General features: G+C 32.1%; 1 protein-coding gene across 1 annotated transcript in view; it reads left to right on the top strand.

The window, feature by feature from the left end:
- Window positions 1–25,042, top strand: part of DPP10 (dipeptidyl peptidase like 10) — an 881,130-nt gene that overhangs the window by 801,342 nt on the left and 54,746 nt on the right. Inside the window, exons 11-13 of the mRNA XM_007494071.3 lie at window positions 9,600–9,723; window positions 12,626–12,664; window positions 20,841–20,948. Coding sequence (XP_007494133.1) covers window positions 9,600–9,723; window positions 12,626–12,664; window positions 20,841–20,948 — 271 coding nt within the window. The remainder of the gene's footprint in view (window positions 1–9,599; window positions 9,724–12,625; window positions 12,665–20,840; window positions 20,949–25,042) is intronic.

Raw genomic sequence — 25,042 nt, 5'->3', positions numbered from 1 at the left:
AATAATAATTGAATTTCAAAGGATTACTAGGAAACTTTATTAACATGAGTCCATGCATGTACTTTTAAAAATACATATTAATTTGAAATATAAAATTATCTTTAGTTGTAAGATTGCTAATTGTTACTCTCAAAATTAAAATGTTTTCATCTAGGAACACTTAAGGAAAAGGCATGTGTTAGAAAAGAAGCCTAACAGATAGGGAAGACATTGAAAAATAGATTTACTTTATTTTAAATGATCTATTCAGAAAAGCAAGAACACATTTATTCTCCCTGAATATAAAAATCATCATCATCCCCAAAATACACACACATATGGAGTTGGGAAAACATATGGATCTAGGGGCAGTTAAGTGTTTCAATGGATAGAATGCTAGACCTGGTGTCAGAAGGACCTGGGTTCAAAAATGACCTTGGACATTTCCTAAGTGTGTGACCCTAGACAAGTCCCTTCAGCTCAATTGCCAAGTCCCTACCACCTCTTCTGCCTTGGAACCTGTACAAAGTATGGAGTCTAAGACAGAAGATAAGGGTTTAAAAAGGAATCTATAGGTCTGTTAGGTTGAGTTTGATTCACTTTTTAAATAACATTGTAAAAGATAAAGATGCTGTTTTGAAACACATAAGTCAAGTTCCTGCAATCAGTCACTACTATTTCAGAGACTGGATCAAGCATGTTACTGATAGGAATTCACTCAAGATGGAGAAACAGAATACAATTGATGACTGCTGGAGTCTTTTTGCTAGAATTCTATTTAAAATTTTTGCATCTATATTCATTAAGGAGATTAGTCTATAGTTTTCTTTCTCTGTTTTTGACCTGCCTGGCTTTGGGATCAGTACCATGTTTGTGTCGTAGAATGAATTTGGTAGAACTCTTTCTTTGCTTATTCTGTCAAATAGTTTGGAAAATATTGGGATTAGTTGTTCTTTGAATGTTTGATAGAATTCATTTTTAAATTCATCTGGACCTGGGGATTTTTTCTTGCTTTTTCTGATATGGAGTTGTTTAGGTAATCTATTTTTTCCTCTGTTAGTCTAGGCAATTTATGGTTTTGTAAATATTCATTCATATCACCTAGATTGCCATATTTATTGCCTTATAATTGGACATAATAGTTTTTAATGATTCCCTTAATTTCCTCTTCAGTAGAGGTGAGATCTCCCTTTTCATCTTGGATACTATCAATTTGGTTTTCTTCTTTCCTTTTTTAAATTAGATTGACCAGTACTTTGTCCATTTTATTTGTTTTCCAAAGTACCAGCTTCTAATCTCATTCATTAAATCAATCGTTCTTTGACTTTTAATTTTATTAATTCCTTTTTTGGATTTTAGGATTTCTAATTTAGTCATCATCTGGGGATTTTTAATTTGTTCACTTTCTAGTTTTTTAATTTGCATGCCCAATTCATTGACCTCTGCCCTCTCTAGTTCACTAATATATGAACTCAAGGATATTAATTTTCCCCTGGCTACTGCTTTGACTGTATCCCATAGGTTTTGAAAGAATGTCTCATCATTGTCATTTTCTTCAAAGAAATTATTGTTTCTATAATTTGTTCTTTTAACTAATCTATTTTGGAGAATCATATTATTTAATTTCCAATTAATTTTTGATTTGGCTCTCCATGTACCCTTACTAATTATTATTTTCATTGCATTGTGATCTGAGAAGGTTGCATTTATTTTATCTGCTCTTTTGCACTTGTTTGCAATGTTTTTATGTGCTAATACATGGTCAATTTTTGTGAATGTACCATGTGCTTCTGAAAAGGTGTATTTGTTTTTATCCCTATTTATTTTTCTCCACACATCTACTAACTCTAATTTTTCTAAGATTTCATTCACTTCTCTTACCTCTTTCTTATTTATTTTTTGGTTTGGTTTATCTAGTTCTGATAGAGGAAGGTTCAGGTCTCCCACTAGTATAGTTTTTTCTATCTATTTCATCCTTGAGCTCCACTAGTTTCTCCTTTAGAAATTTGGATGCCATGCCATTTGGTGCATTCATGTTGAGTACTGATATTTTTTCATTGTCTATACTGCCTTTTATCAGGATGTAATTACCGTCCCTATCCCTTTTAATCAGATCTATTTTTACTTTGGCTTTGTCAGATATCATGATTGCAACTCCTGCCTTCTTTCTCTTAGTTGAGGACCAATATATTTTGCCCCAACCTTTAAACTAACTTTGTGAGTGTCTACCCACATCATTTGTATTTATTGTAGACAGCATATGGTAGGGTTTTGGATTCTAATCCACTCTGTTTTTCGCTTGCATTTTATGGGTGAGTTCATTCCATTCACATTCAGATTTATCATTACCAGCTATGTATTTCCCAGCATTTTGATTTCCACTCCTAGTCCTGCTTTTTCTTCTTTCACTATTTCCTTCCACACCAATGTTTTGTTTTTTAATCAGTTCCCCTAATTCCCACCCTTATTTTATTTCCCTCTCTACCCCTCCATTCTTATCCCCCCCTTATTTTCTTTTCAGGCCTTTAAAACTACCCCTCCACCCTCTCCCTCCCTTGTATTGCTTCCCTCCCCACCAGTCCATTTTTTATCCTTCTACTTCTCTATAGGGCACGAATAATTTCCCTACACAAATGGATTGGATTGTTCTTCCCTCTTTGGGTCAATTTAATTCACATACAAGTTGAGTCTTTCCTATCTCCAACCTCTTTACCCTTCCATGTATTGATGTACTCCCCCATCCCACCATGTGCTTCTTTGTGACATATAAATTACCCCCTTCAGTTATTTTTCCCATTGCTTTTTGTATTAACCTCTTTTTTAGCTCTAAATACATACATATATATATATATAATATACATACATATATACACATACATATATACATGTACCTATAAATATACACATATATATGTATTTATGCAAACATATATCTATATACATATTTATGTCTTGTTAATTTCATCTTATGCAGTTTGTCACTGTTCCCTCTAAGTGTACTTCCTCTAGCTGCCTAGGTGGTAATAACAATTTTTAAAAGTTACTAATGGCCTCTTTTCTTATAGGGATACATATCATTATAACTTATTGGGTCTCTAATAAAAAAAGTTGTTGTTTTTTTCTGCTTTGTTTTGTTTTCATTTTTCCCTCTTTTTAAATTACCTTTTGATGATTCTCTTGAATTCTGTGCTTGGACACCAAATTTTCTGTTCAGGTCTGGTCTTTACAAATGCTTATAATTCTTCTATTTTGTTAAATGGCCATACTTTCCCTTGTAAGAATATATTCAATTTTGCTGGGTAGTTGATTCTTTGTTGTAGACCTAGTTCCTTTGCTTTACAGAATATCATATTCCATGCCTTTTGGTCCTCCAATATAGATGCAGCCAGATCCTGTGTTATCCACACTGTGGCTCCATGGTATCTGAATGACTTCTTAGCAGCTTGTAACATTTTTTTTCCCCTTGGTCTGATAGTTCTTGAATTTGGCTATAATTTTCCTGGGTGTTGTTAATTGGGGATTAAATACAGAAGATGATCTGTGGATTCTTTAAATCTCCATTTTTCCCTCATTCTAGAATATCAGGGCAGTTTTCTTGGATAATTTTCTGTAGCATGATGTCCAAGCTTTTTCCTTTTCATGGTCTTCTAGTAGGCCAATGATTCTTAAGTTGTCTCTCCTGGTTTGATTTTCTAAATCTTCTGTTTTGTGAATAAGATGCTTCATTTTTCCTCAATTTTTTCATTCATTAAATTTTGTTTTATAGTGTCCTGCTACCTTGTGAAATCACTTTATTCTAGTTGTTGTATTCTGGTTCTTAAAGACTGGGTTTCTTCCCTGGATTTTTGGTCATCCTTCTCTTTCTGACCTGATTTTCTTTGGAGATCATCTTTCATCCTCTTTTCCTCATCTTTCATCTCCTTTGCCTCATTTTCAATCTGGTTAATTTTGGCTTTCAGGACACTATTTTCTTGTTTTAGTTTAAGTGCCTCTGTTTCCATATGGATTTATCTTAGTTTCTAAGGTCTTTTCCCAATTCTCTTCAGCCTCTCTTAATTGTGTTTTGAATTGTATTTGAGTTCTTCCAAAGCCTGTGTCCAATTTGCTGGGATTTGTTTTATTGTTTGGTGTTTCCTCCTGCTCTGTTCCATTTGCTCTTTGTTCATTGCCTGCATAGAAGCTGTTGATTGCAATTTATTTTTCTGTTGTTTGCTCATATTTGTCCCTTCTTTTCCTCCTCTAGTTTCCTGCTCTCTTGCTCCTCTCAATATGTGTTAGATCTGTGGGTTTGGGCTTTCCTGTCAGTCTTCCCTCTTGGAATTTTGTCAGCAGGTCTCTCAGTTCAACCTGTGGTGGAGGGGTATTGGAACTTTTGCTTCCCTGTGCTCTGGAGCCTTTGATTGGATTAAAGTCAAGCAGTCTGTGAGGGAGAGGTATTGGATCTTGAGCTTCCCTGACCTCTGAAGACTGTTGATGGGATTAAGTCCTGCTGGCTTGGGCTTAATGTGCCTTGAGGCCAAAACTTCCTTTTAAATTGAGTCCAGCAGGAGGGTTCCTTGGCTCAGTCTGGTTTTTAGATTTGATTTTCAGTTCCCTGGGTGTATTTAGTTTGTAATTGGTAAGGAAGGGTTTTCAGAGGTCTGAACTTTCACTGCCTCTATGCCACCATCTTTACTCTGCCCCTCAAGAAGCAATGTTGAGGAATCAATTAATTGCCAATTAAAATGCCAAGGTATTGCTTATATTCTAAGTATTGACTAGGCTCTTTTGTCATAAGTGTTTCTAAGTTCTTAGTGTGATTGTGCTTGCTTTGTTTTTAATTACACTTTTTGCTAAACTTCAGCAAAGCTCATGCTATTTCACTGCCTGAGTATTCTGAGTATTCTTTGAAGTATTTGACCAATCCCTTGTTGATAGCTAGTATAACATATTTAAGAGTAACTAAAATGTGCTCTTGAAGACTTAAAACCAATCTAGTCTGTCTGGGAGCCTGTTCTCAATGTATGCTGCTCCCTATTTAGTATATGAAAAGTTAGAAATTTTTACTCTACTAATAGTGTCAAAAATGCTATTCTCAGGGTAAAATCCACTCACTTTGACCAACACAAGTAACTGACAAATGACGCAGTTTAATTTTTAATTCTGTACCCCTACTTCTTGGTCAGAAATCACTTCAAAATAATGTCATTTTCTCTCTCCTTATTTGTTTCTTCATCTATAAAATTTTAAGTTGGATTTTGAAGGCCATAAAGTTCCCTTTTCCTTTCTGTATTATCCACTGATTCTGTGCCAAGCAATGTAGGAATTTTGGAAAGCATACATGTGCCTATTTTTCATATGTTCTAAATTTTTTCATTGATCAGTTGCTTCTTGGGACTTCTGAGATTAGGTATGACTGTCAACAATATGTGATTTATTTATATCTCCATTTTACAAATAAAAAAACTGATATTACTTTAGAGAGGTTGTAACTCACCCAACTAATATCACATTGCTAGTTACAATAAGATCAAATGCATCCACTCTTTCCTCTAGACCTTGTTATTTTACATACTAGAATATATAATTTAAATGCTATTACTGCTACTTAATACCTGTGCTTATACTATACCTAATATTGGAGTATCCACTTAATATCTCTGGTCCTAGTTTCCTCTTTTATTTGATCCCAAAGGTTTATTTAAGTTCTAAATGTTATTTTCATATAATCTATCAAGACTAGAGGTATCTCTAAATTAAGTAGATATTACCTTTAAATTCATATAATTAGCTAAGTTGTATTCAAATTTAAAATCAAATTATATTTTTAAAATTATGGTAATTTCTACCTAATATCTTTAAAGTAATTGGAGACCATAATAAAAGATTCTTCCAGACTGTTCATTTAGGTTTTTCTGATTTATAATTAAAATTTTTTTTCTTATCACATATATTGAAATGACTGCAACTATTCTTCTAAGCTCCTTGTCATTGTTCAACTCACTCTTTCTATCGATTTTATTAAGATTGCAGCATAGTAGGAAAGTTAGAGAAATGCTTGCCTATACTCCAAGAATATTCAAAGATTTAAAATGACTTTCTTTTAATTTGAATAAGAGTTTCATATTGGTGCCAGGTACATGCACAACCATAAATAGAATCAATTTATTTTTATATGGTACTTAAATTTTTTGAAGTGTTTTTATATATAAATTGAAGAGTGTACAACCATTATTATCTCCATTTTAGTCAGGAGAAAATAGTAATCCGCATATTGTCAAACAGCTAGTAAGCATAAAAGTTGATAGCTAACTCTATTTACTGATTCTAAATTCAAAGATACCTGCATAAATAAATACATACATAATGTACTGTCTCTCATTTTGGTCTTCCCTGTTGTTGAAATAGTTTTCTGGGATCAGGTTTTTCTTTATCTTTTGCTCATTTGGGTCTCTGTTAGTTAGTTGGAGTTTTTGTTAGTTTGCTTGCTTGTTTGTTTTTACTTTCCCTATATTTTGAAGTTCAACTATACTTCTGTGATGAAGGAAAAACTGTCACTGAGTTCCCTATGTAGCATGTGCATTGTATTGAGCTGCATTTCACTCCTACGCTGCCAGTTCCCTGGGATTACTTGCACTATGCCACTCCTGATGATTCTCAGTGTGTGCAGGGTTATGTCTTTGCACATGCTCTCCCCTCTTCCCCCAGTGACATATGTCCTTCCTCCTGTCCCTCTACATTTTCTTTGGAAAAACAGTGCTTCCCTCCATCTTTTGTTAGTTCTAATAAATCCAGAATGTGTTTTCAAGTTTGTTTTAGGTGTGTATTTGTGTGGTTGTTTGGAGGTAGATTTGGGTGAGCTCAGAGCATTCCTTACTCTTCCATCTTGGCTGCAGGAAGTGAGAATCTCTACTATCATTCAAAAATATATAAAGAACAGCAAAGCATTTTGGGGAAATTATAATGCCAAGCAAATAGGCAATGTTTCTAGATGAGGAAGACCCTTAATCCTCTATTCTTCTTTGGTCTAAAATAATACTAAGATGAGGATTGCCATTCTCCTGCCTTTCTCTTTCTGAGAAAAATCCTAGCCTGTGTCAGAGAAGGTGCTAGGTTTTACATATTTTTGATGTACCCCTTTACAAATATAATATTAAGAATTGTGCACCAGTTAAAGGAAAGAAAACTATGGGTAGCAAGTTTTCAAGTCATACATTCTAAGTCAACCATACAAAGATTGATTCATTATTGTGTAGACTCAGGCCTAACTAAAGGGAGTAAAAAAAACTAAATTAAAACCCAGAGGTTCTAAACTTGACAGATTTCTTGAGACCAGTTGATTTGGATGGAGGGGGGGTTCATTTTCACTTACCTTGGTTTCTTATTAAATGCTATGTGAATTATTTCATGCATTTATGCACATCATTCTGAGAAGGGATCTTTAACAGACTTCCAACGTGATTCATCACATACTTAACAATCAAAAGGAAGAAAACACTGGTTAAGCAACACTGTTTTAATCTCTGGAAGCATAAATGCATGCTGATGGATTTGCCCTTATGTATGTATACTGGTTTTGTTGTGGGGATGAAAATGTGCCATCCTGGGGTTCAGGATGGATACCTTTTTCAAGAATTCAAGACTCCAAAACTTAGCTTAAAAATAAAAAGAGAAATTTATTAATTTAGAGAGTAATGTTGAGAATGGCCAGGAGGATGGTACAGGTGGAACAGCAAGATAGAAGGCTGCTTCTTGGGAGGACAGCATGGATGGAAAAGCTATCCCCCAGATGACATCAGTCCTGGGGATTTTATACTCTTTACAACAGATGCTGTGTCATGGTGTGGACAGGACTCTAGAGTAGTAAACCCTCAGGCATTCAGTCAGGGGTTTGGTCATCTGACTGGGGTCTGCCTGGAGACATAGGGAATGACCCTTACAAAAGATTCTTTGGTTTTAGGGAACAGACAGTTATCTGAGATGTAGCCTGATAGAATCGAGGTGTAGCCTGGAGGTGCATCTCTCTGTCCATCTTAAATCTAAAGGAGGATCAAAGGAGGACAATCATCTCAGAGTCCTATAGAGGTCATTAGATATTTTAGGCTAAGAGTCATGAGGATGTAAGGGAGCAAAGGAATTCCACCAATAATAGTTTACCTGAGTTTCTGGGGGTACAGTGCCCATGTCAGTTTGAGTGCTGATCTACCCTCTCTACCTGCCAGTCCTAGGAATGCAAAACTTTCTCTGTTCTACAAGTCTTCATAGACTACTTCACTTACTTTCTTATCTGGAGCTCTTCAGCTCCCTACTACCACTTCCCAGTGAATAAAAGGTCTCCTTGGAGTGGAATATAACCCATTTAAAATGCTTGTTTCTAACTTCATAACTCAAGAGGACCAAATCCTGGAGGAATTCTTAAGGATTTGGGACTCATATAGAATAGAAATAACCATGTAAGCCAATATGAAAGAAAGGGAAACATCCATTTTAAATGAAACTTTAGAAGGAAACTTGCATTCCCCAAGAGGATGACCAAAAAGTGGAATGGCATTATAAGGAAAGATATTATCTTCCCCCTTTCTTTAAGCAAATAAATATAATTGTGATCCTGTGTATCCCAATAGAGAAAGTAGATGGGAATTTTAGGAGGTTGGCTTTCTGGTAGGGAATCTATTAGCTATGTGTATTTTTCTCTGACTGTATATCAACCCACAGATTTAATGGTATTTATTTTATGTAATTTTTTTCAATATTGGAAAGATTTGTAGTCATTCATGGTTGTTAAACTTCATAAACTACATTCAGAGGATTTTTATCACCACTCAAAATGGACAAACTTTGAGAGGTCAGGACTTAGAATGCTTTCTTGTTCACAAATGTTACTATATATGTTAATAAAACAAATAATAAAATATTTTAAAAACACTTAATAACTTTATTGACTTTATGTGATTTTATTTAGACAAGAATAATAAGATTTTATGATAAGCATTCAAGGATTTAGGTATCATTATTCACCACAATGAGGAATGAGATTTATGATGAATATCAGAGATATAGAGGATGGTGAAAACTAGTAGGTGGATAAGATTGACTCATTTCATTTATTTAATTTATAATTTGACATCAATATCCTCAAATAATTCTTCCTAATTCTGAAACACCGTGACTTAGTATGGACAAAGAATACCACATCTTAGTTTTTGTTGACAAAAGATTTTTTTTCTTTCATTGAAAATTAGTTTATTAAATCACTTTGAGGAAAGGAAGTAATAGCCATTTGTATATGTATGTATATTTCTCTAGATTGATTTTTATTTTCTACTTTAAATAATTGATTAATTAATACTGGATATATAATACATAGAAAATGTGAATATTATCCAATGGTTTTATTCACATTAGTAACAAAGAATTAACTGCCATTTCTTTGCATGAAAAAAATCAAACCCTTCTTATTCTCTCAATTTAAAAGTTTATTATTTTTCATCAAAACTACCCAGCTTTTGCTTGAAACCTGCAAAAAATACTTATCATGTTGATGTTTAAGGTTCTAATATCATGAACTGTAAAGAAAGTTATGCTATTATCATTCTTATACTCTCCTGAATGTTTTATCTTAAAATTTGTGTTCAAACTAGAGAATATTATATCACCATGGTGAAGTGGGTGAGCAATACCAAGACTGTAGTAAGATGGCTAAATAGACCTCAGAACATCTCCATTCTGACTGTCTGTGAAACAACTACAGGAGCTTGTAGCAAAGTGAGTATGTGTTCTCTTCCTTATTCCTTTGAATTAGGGATGTTTGATGTCCCCTCTAAAGGGACATCTGGAACTTTTTTGTCTAAAATCAACAATATTTAAATTGGAAGTAAGTAAATGTAGACTCCAAAGTGAAATAATTCCTGGTCATAATACTGAGATTACTTTAATCTTCACAGCTTCCTAGAAACAAGGGAGAAGAATGACACGTCAGAGCTAAGAAGAATAAACTTTTCTTTTCATTTTTTTTAAATAAAAGATTATTACCAGCAAAGGAGTGTTTATTAATATCTTGAATTAAATTTTTGAAACCATAATCTTTTCCCAATAATTGAACAGTTAGATTAAATAATTACTCAAGCTCTAACTAACCAGGAAATAATTTTTATTTTTCTTCTTTCTCTTCTTTAAAAATGTGTTTGATATATACTTCATCATGTTGGGGGATGGAGATGAGGAGGAGGCTGATATTTATAAAACATAATTTAAAAGAAAAAAATTTCTTTGTACTAAAATCAATTAAGATGTTTAATTTAATTTTTAAAAGTTTCTATTACATTTTAAATTCTTCCCTCTCCTTGACCACACTAAGATAAATTTTTACCTAGGAAAAACCATTGTCTCTATTATCTATGGTCACTACCAGAAGACAAGACAGAAAAAAATTAAATTAAATAATTTTTGCTTTATATTGCTATCAAAAAATTCTTCCAATGTCCAATTATTCACTAGGTTTGAGATCAAATGGATTGGAGAAGTATATAGACATACATACTCATATACATTCATAAATACACATTTACAAATGTTGACAATATTATAAATGTACTCTGAGAAATAAATAAATAAATAAATATTACCTATGCTTAAAATGTCAACTACATAGGTATATATCCAAATATTCAGGTTTATGAATCTATATATTAAAATTATATACTTTTAAAAATTGAAGAGGCATATACATATAGCTATCCACATATACAAATATATTATATAATTACAAAAGTATAAATATATTTATATATATTCACATATATACATCAATATATATTTGCCAAATTGTGTTTCCATCTGACCATAAATAAAATATTTCTTTTTTTCTTTATTGATAAACCTGTTAAGTAGGTATATCATTACAAAAAGAATCAAAACAAATAAAAATATTAATTTTATTCTGTTATTAGGAGAGATTTTTTTCCCTTTCCTATTCCAGTGATGTGCCTTTGCCAAGAATGAAAGGGTAAAATGGATTCAATAAATGTAGAAAGTGTTACATTCATCTTCCATTACTAGGGCAATTGTTACTCTCCCTTATACTTTGAGTAGACACAGTCTCTCATTTCTTCAGTTTAATTGTTATTATTAATGTGTCATGTAGATTCTCATATACAATCACAATCTAGTTATTTACATAAAGGCATCCAAGTTATCTTAATTAGGGAATCAAAATCACTCAATGATCACTTATGATATTATGCATGTTTTGTTGATTAATGTGCATATTCAAGAAAATATAAGGATATTGTCAAAGAAAATAGCCATAACAAAATATTCTTATTGTGGATTAGAATGCAAAGCTTCATATTCAATTACAGTCGTACTCTTTTCACTGGAGAAAAGCAATATCTCTAATGAGTAATGAACATTTTTAAGACTTAGAATTTCAAGTACCCTCCAACATTTCTACTTACTATTTATCACCAACAGATGTATGACTACAACTGGCTCTATTCTGTGTATCCACAATGAGTGTTCCCAAATGAATATTGAAATACATGTACCAGTGTTTCCCCCATGTATATCTCAAAGTATCCTGTTGCATTGAAGAGACTTTCCTAGACAAAAAGCTCATCCCCTTAATGGAGCAGCTGCTAGTAGCTTAGCAATTATCTCATATGATTAACTGTGACTTGAGGAGCCATGTTGTAGCTCTTTAGATCATTCTCTATACCAATGGATTATAGTATTCCAGTTTTTTATAAAACTACTGTTTGCCTTGTAATCAAGCTACATACATATGTATATATTTAAAAACAATAGAAATTTGAATAAAATAACATTATAAGTGAAATCTATACCATTTAAAATAATTTTATATAATAATCAAGATATATTAAGAGGTGAGAAGATAGAATGATGGAATAGGAAGTAATTTCCTAAACTATTAATAATAATAAAGATATTGAAGTATTAAGTCTTCAAATTAAACATTTCTAAGGATTAAGTTTTCAAATTGAAGCATGTTAGTGCTGTCCATAAAGTACCACCAAATGTGAATAGAATTCATCTAAATATTGTCCTGAGTTTTTGACAAGTTGCCACACTAATTAATTTTGTTTAAATCAACATTTTTATCCTCTTACCAAATAAATATATAAACCTCTCAAAAAGTAGATTTTTCAATGGAAGAATGTTTTAAATTTTTAAAACTAAAGATTACTAACAAAATAGATGGTTTACATTGAGAGGGTAGCTTAATAGAAAAATGTCAATGATTGCATTTTAATAATAGTTGTGTGTCAACTTCTTTTGAAAACACTAAGAACTTTTATTTGCTGGAGGAAGCCTGGAGTTGAAAAATACCAAATGGCTACAGGGTTAGAGCACTTTGCCTTTTGAAATCAAAGGAATCTGAATTTTTCAAGACCTAAGTACCCTGATGGTATCTTAATGAAACTGTTGAAAAAATTTACTTAAAGAGTTATGCTCATAATTAAACAATCATGTAATCACCATTTACTACTTAGGCAATTAAAAATATTCTGGGGATAAAAGACCTTTTCTAGTATTCTGCTAATTGAATAGAAAAAAAAAGTCAATCAAACAAAAAAAATTTAATCCACAATAGTGAATTCAAATATAAATTTGTTGACATCTCATGGAGTAAATTGTTTCCTTTCAGAAATACGAGATGACATCAGATGTGTGGCTTTCTAAACAGGTATGGTATATGTGATATCTTAATTTCACAACTTGTGGGCATTTGAACTGTCTTATTAATTTGCTGTTTTCTTTTATTTTTTTTGGACCCTACTTTCTGGCTTAGGGTCAATACTAAGTATCAGTTCCAAGGCAGAAGAGTGGCAAGGGCTAGGCAATGGTTTAATTGACTTGCCCAGAGTCACACAGCTAAATCCACTGCTTTCTAATGACTTCACTTTAGTCTGATTTTAAAAGTTGTACCAGTAAAGCAAAATTTAAGATGTCCTAAACAAATCAAAGTTGAATACAAATGAAGACATTTTCTTTTAAAACTTAGCTTAAATACTTATTTTGGTTTGTTTTTAATATGTTTTCCTATGTTGACATGTGTCAATCTTGATATATATACACATGTATAAATATATGTATATATATACCACATGTAATATACACAAGAATTCATAAATTCTATTGTCTATTGTCTATTGTGGAGAGGTTATATAAAATGGCATATATAATTTGTTTTTCTTTCTTTCATCAGGCATCCAAAAAAAAAAAAAAACTATAGCTGAAAAGATTGTTTAATATGCAGTAAAGAAATCCTACTGCATTGATAAAAAAAAAAATTGAACTTAAAGTTCTACCTAACGATATGGGTCATCTGCATTAATCAAAATGCCTGTGTAATTTTATTGTTTTAATCTATCCCAGGAAAAATTAAAACCTGCTTCACATATTCTTAATAAGACCTACAACTGTTTAGAAAAAAAATGAATCAAATTTTATCTGTCATTTCACAGGTGAAGCATTTGATTGAGGCTCTGCCAAGAAATTACTTTTGTGAAGTCAAATAACTAGTTAGTTGCACAGATAAGATGGGATTCCAGGTCTTCAGTGGTCAGAGCCATAAATAATAATTCTAGTGCTTTGGAAGAATTCAGTTGAGGAGACAGGCTAAAATTAGGAAATATAAAATATACTAGTAAAGTATTATTATACAGGACATAGAGAAAGAAGCCCCACTGCTCAGAGAATAGTGTTCCAGCTTCAGATGGAATCTGACAGCAGTGCTAGAATAGTTTCAGGAAGTATCTCCTAAAAGGAATATTGGATGTTGCAAAAATAATATATGATAGGATCCCTGTGGGGGGTGGGGGTGGGGAATGGAAAGTAGAATAATGTTGGGGAGAAGGACCTCCATGGGAAACAAATGTGTCCATTCTTTAAAAGATTCAATTTGTTAATAAACTCCACTCTAGTTACAACTGTATGTTTGACTTCTAGTCAGGTGCTATTGGTACTACACAAGATGGCAAGAACTTGAGCAATTATTCATTTAAGACAACCATTTTCCAATTGGCTTCACAACTGTCTCCCCAAGAAAAAGACCCAGTAGGCTTTACAGAAATAAGTAACAGCTCCATTTTTCTGTTTAATCCTTCATGTTTGTGAAAAGGGCATAATTTTCCTTCTTGTCTGTTTAGTTAACAAACTAATGGAATAATGGGATTTGGGGTTTAATTAAAATTTTACTCACTAAAAAAAGTATATTTTCTGAGATTATTAAAAAAAACTACATTTAATTGAAGTAATATCCCAAAAAAATCAACTTTCTAATTTTCAAAAAATCAAGATGAATGTCCAAACAACAGTAGCAAAAAATTGACATTATATACAAATAAAGTATTGTAATTATATTATACTGATCCTTTTTTTCCCTCCTTTCTAATTTTTCTTAACAGCACATTATTTTTTGGAATGTGTTGTCTGTATTCTCAACAACATATTGTAGTACAATATCCTCATTTTTACTTATCAAAATGTTGTGTATCATTTCCATTTTATAGAATGAGGTTTCAAGTGGTCATAAAACTTTCTTGGGTTAACATATCTAGTAAGTATCACCAATAGGATTCCAACCCAAATCTTTCTTATTCCCAAGACCCACAGTATATTACAAGACATATTTTGTATCATGCTAAATACTGTATTAAGAAGACTATGATCTTGTTTCTGGCCTCTCAGGCATTTAAAAAAATCATATTTTATTAGAGGTGATATACTACTGTGGGAATGAAACAAAACAACAAAAAAAAGATTTTAACATTTTCTTGGAGGGACTATATGCAACCAACCAGGCCAACATTTCAGATTAAGTCATAGATTTCATTGAATCCAATACATTATCCAATCAGGTAGAAGACATTTCACCAAGCCACAAAAATCATAGAATGATCAGCTTTGGCCTTGAGCAGCAAAACACTGTATGACATTCAATGTAGAATTTCTGGTCTTTCTTTGAATAAATGGATGGAAATGTGAAAATTCAATCTATAATTTTTCCATACCACCTTCAAATTATAGAAGAGCATGAAGAGCATTAGGACCCAATTAGCCTTGAAACCCTTTTGATATAAAGCCTAACATGAATTGTAGAATGATAGATTCACAAAAGGATGAAGTAAAACAATTTTTTTCTGCTCAAGATTTAATTATAACAATAAAAGATCTATCCCACAGGTTGAGAGTAGAACATAGACCAGCATGTCAAATCAGGCCTATCTCAGGAAGACCACACAGGACTTGGGAGAAGCTGAATTAACAACAATGCCTTCCTGAGCTCAAAGCCTCAGAAAATAAAGAGAATTAGATAATCATTAATAAGGAGCATACAGGGGTCCCTTTGCCAACTTTTGGTAGAGGTCTCTGTTGGTTTTCCCACACAAAGATCTAGTTTATATTTTGATAATTTATATTCATATGGTGGGAAGAATCACTAGTACACATTAGAACTCATGACCACAGTGGAACAGGCCACCATGGTCACCATTGAAGGGCAGAAAAGAAAGCTTGTGATTACTCACAGACAAGAACAAAAGCTGAAGAGTAGTAAATATACCTTTTCTTAGATCACACCTCCTTGGAAGAACTAAAAATATATAGATCCCCAGATCTAGCTCTGAAAGCACATGTAAAAAGAACCTGAAACTTGGGACAATACTCTGTTCACCACAAGAATGTCAGCCAGGCTTTCACAATTTATTTTGAATTAAAAGATGAGGAAAAAGCCTGGGGAATAAGAAAACCACAAAAAAAAGTTATTTTGTGACAAAGAAGAACCAAATAAACTCAGAGGAAAACAACAAAGTTAATATTGCTTCATCCAAATCATCCAAGAAATATATGAATAGGAATCGATCTCTAACACAAAAAGAATTACAAAAGAAGCCTAAAAAGGACATTAAATATAAAATATGAAGGCTAGGAGAAAAACTGGGAAAAGAAATGAGAGTGATACAGGAAAATCTTGAGGGAAAAATGATTTGAGAGCTTGGTAAAAGAGGCATCAAAAATAGTAAAGAAAATAATAGGGCAATTGATAAAAGAGGTATAAAAATCCATTAGAATGAAGTACATGCTAAAAAGCTAAATTGGCCACTTGGAAAAAAAAAGATGTAGAAAAATTAACTGAGAAAATGAACTCTTTACAAAGTAGATTTGGACAAATGGAAAATGAGGTACAAAAGCCCATAGGGGAAAATAATTCCTAAAATTAGATTTAGGTAATTGGAATTTAATTACTCCATGTAATAGAAAGAAACAATAAAAAAATAAAAAATAGAAGAAAATGTGAAATATCTAATTGAAAAACAACTGACCAGGAAAATAGATCCAGAAGAGATAATAAAAGAAATATTGGATGATCTGAAAGTCATGATAAAAAAAAAAAAGATTCTTAAGATCATCTTTCAAGAAATTGTCAAGAGGGGGCAGCTGGGTGTCTCAGTGGATTGTGAGACAGGCCTAGAGATGGGAGGTCCTAGGATCAAATCTGGCCACAGACTCTTTCCAGCTATGTGACCCTGGGCAAGTCACTTAATCCCCATTGCCTAGCCCTTACCACTCTTCTGTCTTGGAACCAATGCATAGTATTGGCTCCAAGACTGAAGGTAAGGGTTTAAAAAAAAAAGAAATTCTCGAGGAAAACTTCCTGGATATTCTAGAATCAGAGGATAAAATAGAAATAGAAAGAATCCACATGTCATCTCCTGAAATTTCACCCAAAATGTAAACTATTATAAGCAATGTCTAGAGCTCTTAGGTCAAGAAGAAAATATTTTAAAGTTGGCCAAAAGAAATAATCAAAAATCACCTGTCCAGCAAATCTGTGTATGATCCTTCAGTAGGAAAAAAGGTATTCAGTGAAAGAAAGGACTTTCAAGTATTCCTCTGATCAAAAGCCAATAGTTGAATAGAAAATTTGACTCTCAAATTCAAGGCAGAAGAGAAACATAAAAAGGTAAAGAGAAAAGAAAAATCATAAGAGATTCAATAAGGATCAACTGTTTTACATGGGAAGATAATACTTGTAACTCCCCAAAACTTTGTCAATACTAGGGTATTTTGAAGGAATATGGAAAGATAGGATTTAAAGATATGAGATGAATCAGGTGGGATAATATCTAAAAGCAATAAAATTAAGGGATAAGAAAGAGAAATGCATTAGGAGAAGCAGGAAGAAAGAGAATGGGATTAATTATTTCATAAAAAATAGGCATGAAAGTCTGTTTACAGTGGAGGGGAATATGGAGGAAGAAGGGAGGAGAACTCTTGAACCTTACCCTCATCAGAATTGACTCAAAGAGAGAAAAAAAAACATATCCACTCAATTGAGTATAGAAATATTTATTATCCTGCAGGAAAGGAAAGGAAAGGAAGAGGATAAGAGGAAGTGAGGGGAGATAGAAGGGAAGGAAAATTGAGGGTGGTGGTAGTCATAATCAAAACACTTTTGAAGGTGGACACAATGAAAGGAGAGAGCAGCATAAACAGGGGTAAAATAGGATGCAAAGGTAATATATAATAATCTTAATGGTAAAAAAGTAATGATTTACAAGCCTGTCTAAACAAGTCTCATTTCTAAAATACATTAAGAAATGAGTCAAATTTGAAGGAATATAAATTATTCCCTAACTAATAGATATCCAATAGCTATTAACTGGCAGTTCTGAGACAAAGTAATTAAATATATCTATATTTATGGGAGAAATGTTTTAAATCATTGTTAGTTAGAGAAATACAAATTTAAATAATTCTGAGCTAACATCTCATACCTATAAAAATGACTATTATGACATAAAAGGAAAATGACAATTTGGTGGACAGTAATTCACTTTTGAAAGAGTTGTGAACTGGTTAAACCATTCTGGAAAATAGTTCAGACCTCTGCCCAAAAGGCCATAAAACTGTGTGTACCCATTTTCCCAGCAATACCACTCCTAAGTCAGTATCCTAAAGATATAAAAAGAAAAGGAAAAGTACGTATATTTTCAAAAATATTTATGTTCAAAAATATTTATTATATATTAATATTGTATAGATATAAATATATATTCTTTATATTTGTTGTAGTTTTGTGGTGACAAAGAATATGAAAGTGAGAGGATATACATCAATTGAGAAATGTTTGAGTAAGTTATGGCATATAAAAACCTATATGTATAAATACTATTGTGAGAAAGAAAGAATAAGCAGGAGGACATCAGGAAAAAAAAACTTGAAATACAAGAGCTAAATTAGAGTTAAGTAGGAAGAATCAAGAGAACACTATAAATATAGACAGTAAAATTGTGCTATGAACCATTGTAAGTAACTTAATCTCAAGAAAATAATGATCCAAAATAATTCCAAAGGATTCTTGGTGAAAAATTACAGATACTTTGAGAGAAAGAGAAATGATAGTCTGATTCTAGACAAAAGAATACTATGCTTTACTTTCTTCATTTTTGTTGTTGTTTTCTTCCACAAAACAAATTAATGTATCAAAATATTTTCTATGATTTTACATGTAAAACTTATATCAGTTTACTTACCATCTCAGGGGGAGGGAGAAGAGGGAAAGAAGAAAAGAATTTAGGAATCAAAATTTTTAAAAGAACTGAATGTTAAAATTTTTTTTATGTATAATTTGGAAGAAAGACAAAATATCAAAAAGGAATATGTAAGGATATTTCTCATCTGAGGACCTTTACAACAATAATTATTTCTCTGTCTCATTCAAACTTCAGATTGGAGTCATACAGGATGTAGAGACTCATTACAGTGATTATCAATGCTAATAGTGTGATCTTGAGCAAATAACTTTTTTTTCTATGTTGGTTAGATAAGATAATCTCTAAGTTACCTATAACTTCTATGATACTTTCTGTATTTTTAAATAGATATTTTGAAAAGGGAGTTGATTTGGAACTAAATATGAACTTAAAATAAATTTAAATAAAGTATGTATTTATATGGATAAAATCTAATATACCATTTTGTTATAATGATTACAATAATATTTCTCAATATAATTATTGCAATAATCTATATTGTAAAATAATGCATTACAGCTTTACTCAGTTGGACTCTATCCAGAATTTTTTTTAATATGGAAGCTCATTTAACCATTTTTTTACTATAAAGCTATGAATTAAAGGTCCATTATGAAAATAAATATTATAAAAATATTTTAAGTAAATTAAAAAATTGCAGGTGAAATGTGTAAAAATTTTAAGAAAGCAAATTTCCTCATCATTTCCAATAAGCTCCTTTGTTCTTTGATATATGTGGAGATAAATGAGTGTGCACATCTTTATGTCTATATGTATACATATATACAGATTTGCAATGTAGGTGATATGCATGTTTATCAAATTTGCAAAAGACACTAACCCATGAAGTTAAACTAGCTAACTTGAAAGAATTTAAATAAAATCTTGACAGGCCAAAGCATTGGACTGTATCTGAAAAGATGTAAAATGAAAAAGGAATGAATGTAAAGTCACACAGAAGAGTTAAAAAGTCAACTTCTCAAGTAAAAGATAAAGGAAAATCTGAACAAACCCTAGGGATTTTAATGGACTATAATCTCAATGTGGACTGGTGCTTTTATATAGCAGTTTAAGAAACTAATGGAATCTTGGACAGCTTTCAGAGAGATATAGCTCCTAAAAATATGGTGACAATTCCTGTCTTCTTCACCTCTCAGATCTCAATGGGATTATCCTGTTCAGTTTTAGCTACTACCACTTAAGATTGACATTGATAAAGAAAAACTGCCCAGAGAAGTGCAAATAAGTCATTTGAAGGGAGTAGTCTATTCTATTTAAATTTGTTGAAATAATTAGGGATCCTTAACCTGCAGAAGAATTCTGCAGTCCTTCAAGTGTTTGAAGGACTCTCATGGGGAATAAGAATAACACTTCTGTTTAGCTCCAGAGAGCAGATCCAAGAGCAATGAGAAGAAATTACAAAGACAATTTATGATTTATAGCATAATATTTTTCTTTAAGTTTAAAAAACTTCCTGAGAATTAGAAATGCTAAAACATGGAACATATTTCTTACAGGGATGGTAGGTTCTTCTAGCTTGGCTATCTTCAAGAAATTCTAGGTATAAAGTATTTCTCCTCCACCACTCCTCTTCCTTCTTGTCTTTTTCCATTTACTTTTCCTCCTTCTCTGGCAGTTAGTTGGTTCAGTTGACAGAGCACTATGAGTGGAATCAGAAAGGCCTGTAATCAAATCTCTCAGACATTTACTTGTTTTGTAGACCAGGGAAAGTCATTTAGACTCTGTCCCCTCATTTCTTTATCTGTAAAATAAGAGCAATAACACCATCATTGTAGGCTTATTTTTAAAATAAAATACTATATGCAGCACTATATAAATGTTAGTGGTTTGTATGATTATCATCATTAGCATTTGTATAGTGTTTTAAGTTTGTAAAATATTTTACTTATATTATCCTGTCTGATATAAAGGTTAGACTTTCTAGTTTTTAAGGTCCTTTCCAACATTCAGAATAACACTCAGAATCTCTACATATCCATTTATGGGATTTATACATGTATTTTCAAATTCACTTATAATATTCTAATTTTGAATTTTTATGCTCTTCAAACCTTTCCCCACAAATGCTCTATTTTACAAAACACTTGCTATGCATAGATCTGTTCTCACTTAAAAGTAATAATACCTCATTTCTTTTCTTAATATCCCAGAATTTGAACATTTACTGATTCTGACTAGGTTTTATTCCAGTTATTTTTAAGAAGTGGAGTTTCAATGTAATTATTTTATTGCAACAATATGAAAGGATATGTTTATTTTTAATGTCAATCTCAGTTCACTCCTATACTTCTATACTTGTAGAATGAGGAGCCTGTGTTTTCCAAAGATGGCAGCAAGTTCTTCATGACAGTCCCTGTTAAACAGGGAGGTCGAGGAGAATTTCATCACATTGCCATGTTCATTGTTCAGGTAAGATATAACTTCCTGCTATAATTTGGCTATATTCTCCTCAATTTCTTCATTCACCAATTGTTATATGGCTATCTAGAGTACCTAGGAGCTAATAAATTGTTCCATGGAAAAGAAAGTTATTCAATACCTTCTTTTACTACAATTATAAAGAAATAAACTTATCCTCCTCAGTTTGGAAATGGAGATCCTCCTAAAATTTACCCCACCTTTAACATCTACCCTATGTTCCCCAAAGCATATCCTCCATTTCAACTGGGCTAGTTTCCTTACTGTCCTCTGGGGGCAAAAAAAAAAAAACTATACTCATATATTCATTACCATCTACTAATCTTTGAGGATGCTTTTCTTTCTGTGTAAATGATTTTCCTTAAAATCTCTCCTTATCCAAATTTTTTGAGGTCAAATTGAAATCCTTCTTCCACACCTAATGATCTTTCTCTTCTATCCACATTTAATCTGCTCCATATTTGGGATTACCTATTATGGTAATGGTTCTTAACTTCAGTTTTACTCTGAGGTATGCAGGTAAATGTTTAATAACCAACTTTGCATGAACAAAATGTACAGAATTATATACTTTTAAATTTAATTTGCATTATTAACTACTTTCCGAGTCTACATAGTCAAAAAAAGCAATAAACCAGCCTTCATTTGAAGCATTTTCTAATTTCCAACATGTATATGCTCACACTAAAATTTTAACAATCAGCTCACAAACTCCTGGCAAATTAACATAGAGGTGTGTTTTGATATCCCAGTGATCCTGTAGGGTGATAGAGGACATGGAAAAGGTCTTTTGCTTCACTTTTCTTCCCATCTCCAAAGTATTACAAAGTTTCGAACACAGAATGGATGCTCTATTCATATGTAATTCATGAAAGAAGTACAATCTCCTTCTTTTTGAAGAGGATGAAGTCTACAGAAAACACACACACACACACACACACACACACACACACACTTGCCTTTATCTCTGAAACCAAAAATGCACAAAGATATTTCTTGGTACACAATTATATTGGTTGGTTTTAATATGACAATATGACAAAGGAAGATGAGGGAAAGAACCACTTCAAAAGTAAATATAACGAAAGGAAGTGACTTTACTAAGAGATTTAAAGATATCCCAGTGGCTTTAAAGAAATTCACAGATTTTTCTTTTATCTGGCCTATAGGTCATATCCCCTTCTCATCTCTAGCCAATGAGAATTTTTTTGTACAAAATGTAAGGACAATCAGGCACCTCAACTTTTTTAGTTTGTATATAGTTACAGGAGAGTCAGCATGGTTGAGTGGATGAAATCTGAACTCAAAACCAGTAATAGCTGGTTTGAAGTCCTTCTCTGACACATATTGCCTATTTGTGTCAAGGAAAGTCACTTAATCTTCCAGGGTTTGATTTTAGGACATTTTCTCAGAATATAAGTTACAGAGCCAGTACTAACTTTCTCTGGTGGGAAGAAATTTCTCACTCAGCTCTTCACTATGCCAATGAAAATGCAGGTCTAGTCCCTTCCCCTGTATAGGTTATATATTGACCTGACAGGAGAAATAAGTTAATATTAATGATTTATTTTCCTTTTTGTGGCTGAACTTTGAATTATTTTATAGTTCTTAATGATACCTTTTTATATTCAGAGAACTACATATAAAGTTCCAAGTAACCCAGGAAGTCTAGGTTACAGCCCTTTCATAGATAACCACAAAATTTAAGAATGGATATGAGAATATTTTATACTATATAAATACCCATGAAATTTCTAAAGAATATAAATTCCATAACTAGGAAATAATGATGGTACCTAAAATAATTAAATATTAGTGCTGGGGATTGAGAAACATGTTATTAAAAAAACAACAACTTCCCCCATTAAGATCGAAAAGCTCTTATGTTACCCTATTCCTCAATATTATAGTTAAATATACAACTCAATGTCTTTCTTGGAAAGCATTAATGTCAGGTGGCATAGTTCATCATGTCTGAATGGTTCAAGAATAGCCTCCTATCACAAATTATGTGATTCTTTACTCTTGTTCTACCTTGAAATTATTATGTGACATAATTTCAGAAGAAACTCTTTTGGTCTGTTCAGACTAAAAATTTAGAGTACTATTCAGCACACTTCAAATTGAGAAGATTGCAGTGTTGCATTTGTGAAGTTAACTGGATGTGAATTCATCCTTCAGTTGCCCTTTTTAATGGGGAAAAGAGAAGTGGATAATCATAATCCAGAGGTAGTCATACATTTAATTTGAGTTAACATTTTCAACCTCCTTTCTTCAAATGGCTCACATATGAAGCATTTGATTACTTTGGCTATCTTTTCCCACCCTTTTTTGCTTATACTCTTTAAGAAGGATGGAATGTGAAAATGATGAAAATGAAATGTTCTAAAGACAGACACTTTAAAGAAAAAAAAATTAAGTATTAATCAAATGGCATGAAAGCTTTCTGAGTAATAAAGAACTCTAGAGAATGGAAAATTATCATATTCTCATTTGATCCTTCTGTGAATGAAAAACAGTGATTATTTTATCTACATAGAAGAAAATATTCAAGTATTATGATGTATAGATGTGTAACATGTTATTAAGAATAGCTCCTATGTACTGGTGTCTGTGGGTTATCTGCCGCATTGACAAGTTATATGGATGTCTCATACTTCTATTGGCTTAATAAAAGGAAATGAGAGAAACTTTATTCCTTAACCACTGACCAATGCTTATCAGGAAATGGCACTCAGGATGATATAAGACATGCCATAAAGGAGAGAAAATGTGTCTGTGTGCTATGCTTGGCATGCAGCATTAATTTCATTGTCGGCAATTTCTAAAGCAAACATGGACCTAAAAAGTATATTAACTACTGCACATTAAGCATTTGATCACTTCAGATAATTTCAATAAGGAAGGATTTCTAGCATGTGTCACTGACTCCTACGAAGTGAATTCTTTTTAGAAATTTGACCAGTTGGCATCCATACAGATCTCAGTTTATAAGGAAGCCTTTAAACACTGGGCACTTTATGACTCCCTTCCACTTACATTTTGGAATAACAGAGACTTAATCAGTTTAAGTGGCTCAAACTTGTGACAGTCTATAGTTCATTGCCAGCTCACAGAATTCTATTAAATAAAAAAAAATATGTGTTGGTAAATTAATTCACTTTCTCTATTCATCAGGAGAAAGTTCCTTATTCAAAACTAAATTCAACTGGAGAAGTGATGATTTCTTTTTGTATAATTTAAAATGTCATTATACTTTATCAATCTTATGGAAATTAGTATCAATCCTTCTCATCTTCAATTCTATCATCTTTTCAACCTAATAAGTGGGGAAATGAAAAATACTATTGCATTTTAATACATTACTTGGAAATATAGGACACTTTCCATGATGAATACACAACATAACAGTGTGTCTATCATTTTTTAGTAATGTTAGTCTATTAAATAATGCAAAATTTATATATTATAATAGTTTAAAGTCAATTGGTCAAATTAACAATAAATAATCATAAAAATAAGAACATTATATGAGGAATCTCTGGATGAAGTTTCAAGAAGAAACAAAAGTAATCAAAGGCTCGCCAGTCAAGTAGTTTATTACTCTCATTCATGAAGGCATGAGATTATCCAGCCCTCCAGTATCACAAATATCTTTATAAATGATTGTTGCTGAGTAAAATCACAGGAACTAAGGAGGAGGAGGACTTTAGGCGCAATCAATAAGCAGTGTGGTTTATTCCTCACTTCTCAATTTTCAATTTTTCATTTTTAATTATAAAGGCAGGATGATTAGGAAATTGGATTTTTTTAAACCTTGTATACAAACATTAGATGAAATTAACTAAACTGATTGTTATCTGGAATGCCTTAAATCTCTTGCTTAAATAAAGCTGAATAAATTAGTTATTTTGTACACAGGGATTTCCCAAAATGTAAAAAGGCAAGTCAATAAAAGGTCAAACAGGCATTTCTATTAGCCAAGTCCTAAAACAAAGTGTGATTAATCTATAGCTTTAAATTATTTCAAAAGAAATTTAATTTCTCCACTTCATGTTATAGATGAGGATACAGAATCCCTGAGA

The sequence above is a fragment of the Monodelphis domestica genome, chromosome 4, assembly GCF_027887165.1.
Source record: "Monodelphis domestica isolate mMonDom1 chromosome 4, mMonDom1.pri, whole genome shotgun sequence".
Lineage (NCBI taxonomy): Eukaryota > Metazoa > Chordata > Mammalia > Didelphimorphia > Didelphidae > Monodelphis > Monodelphis domestica.
Note: the sequence above shows the minus strand (reverse complement) of the source record. Positions and strands in the feature narration are given on the sequence as shown.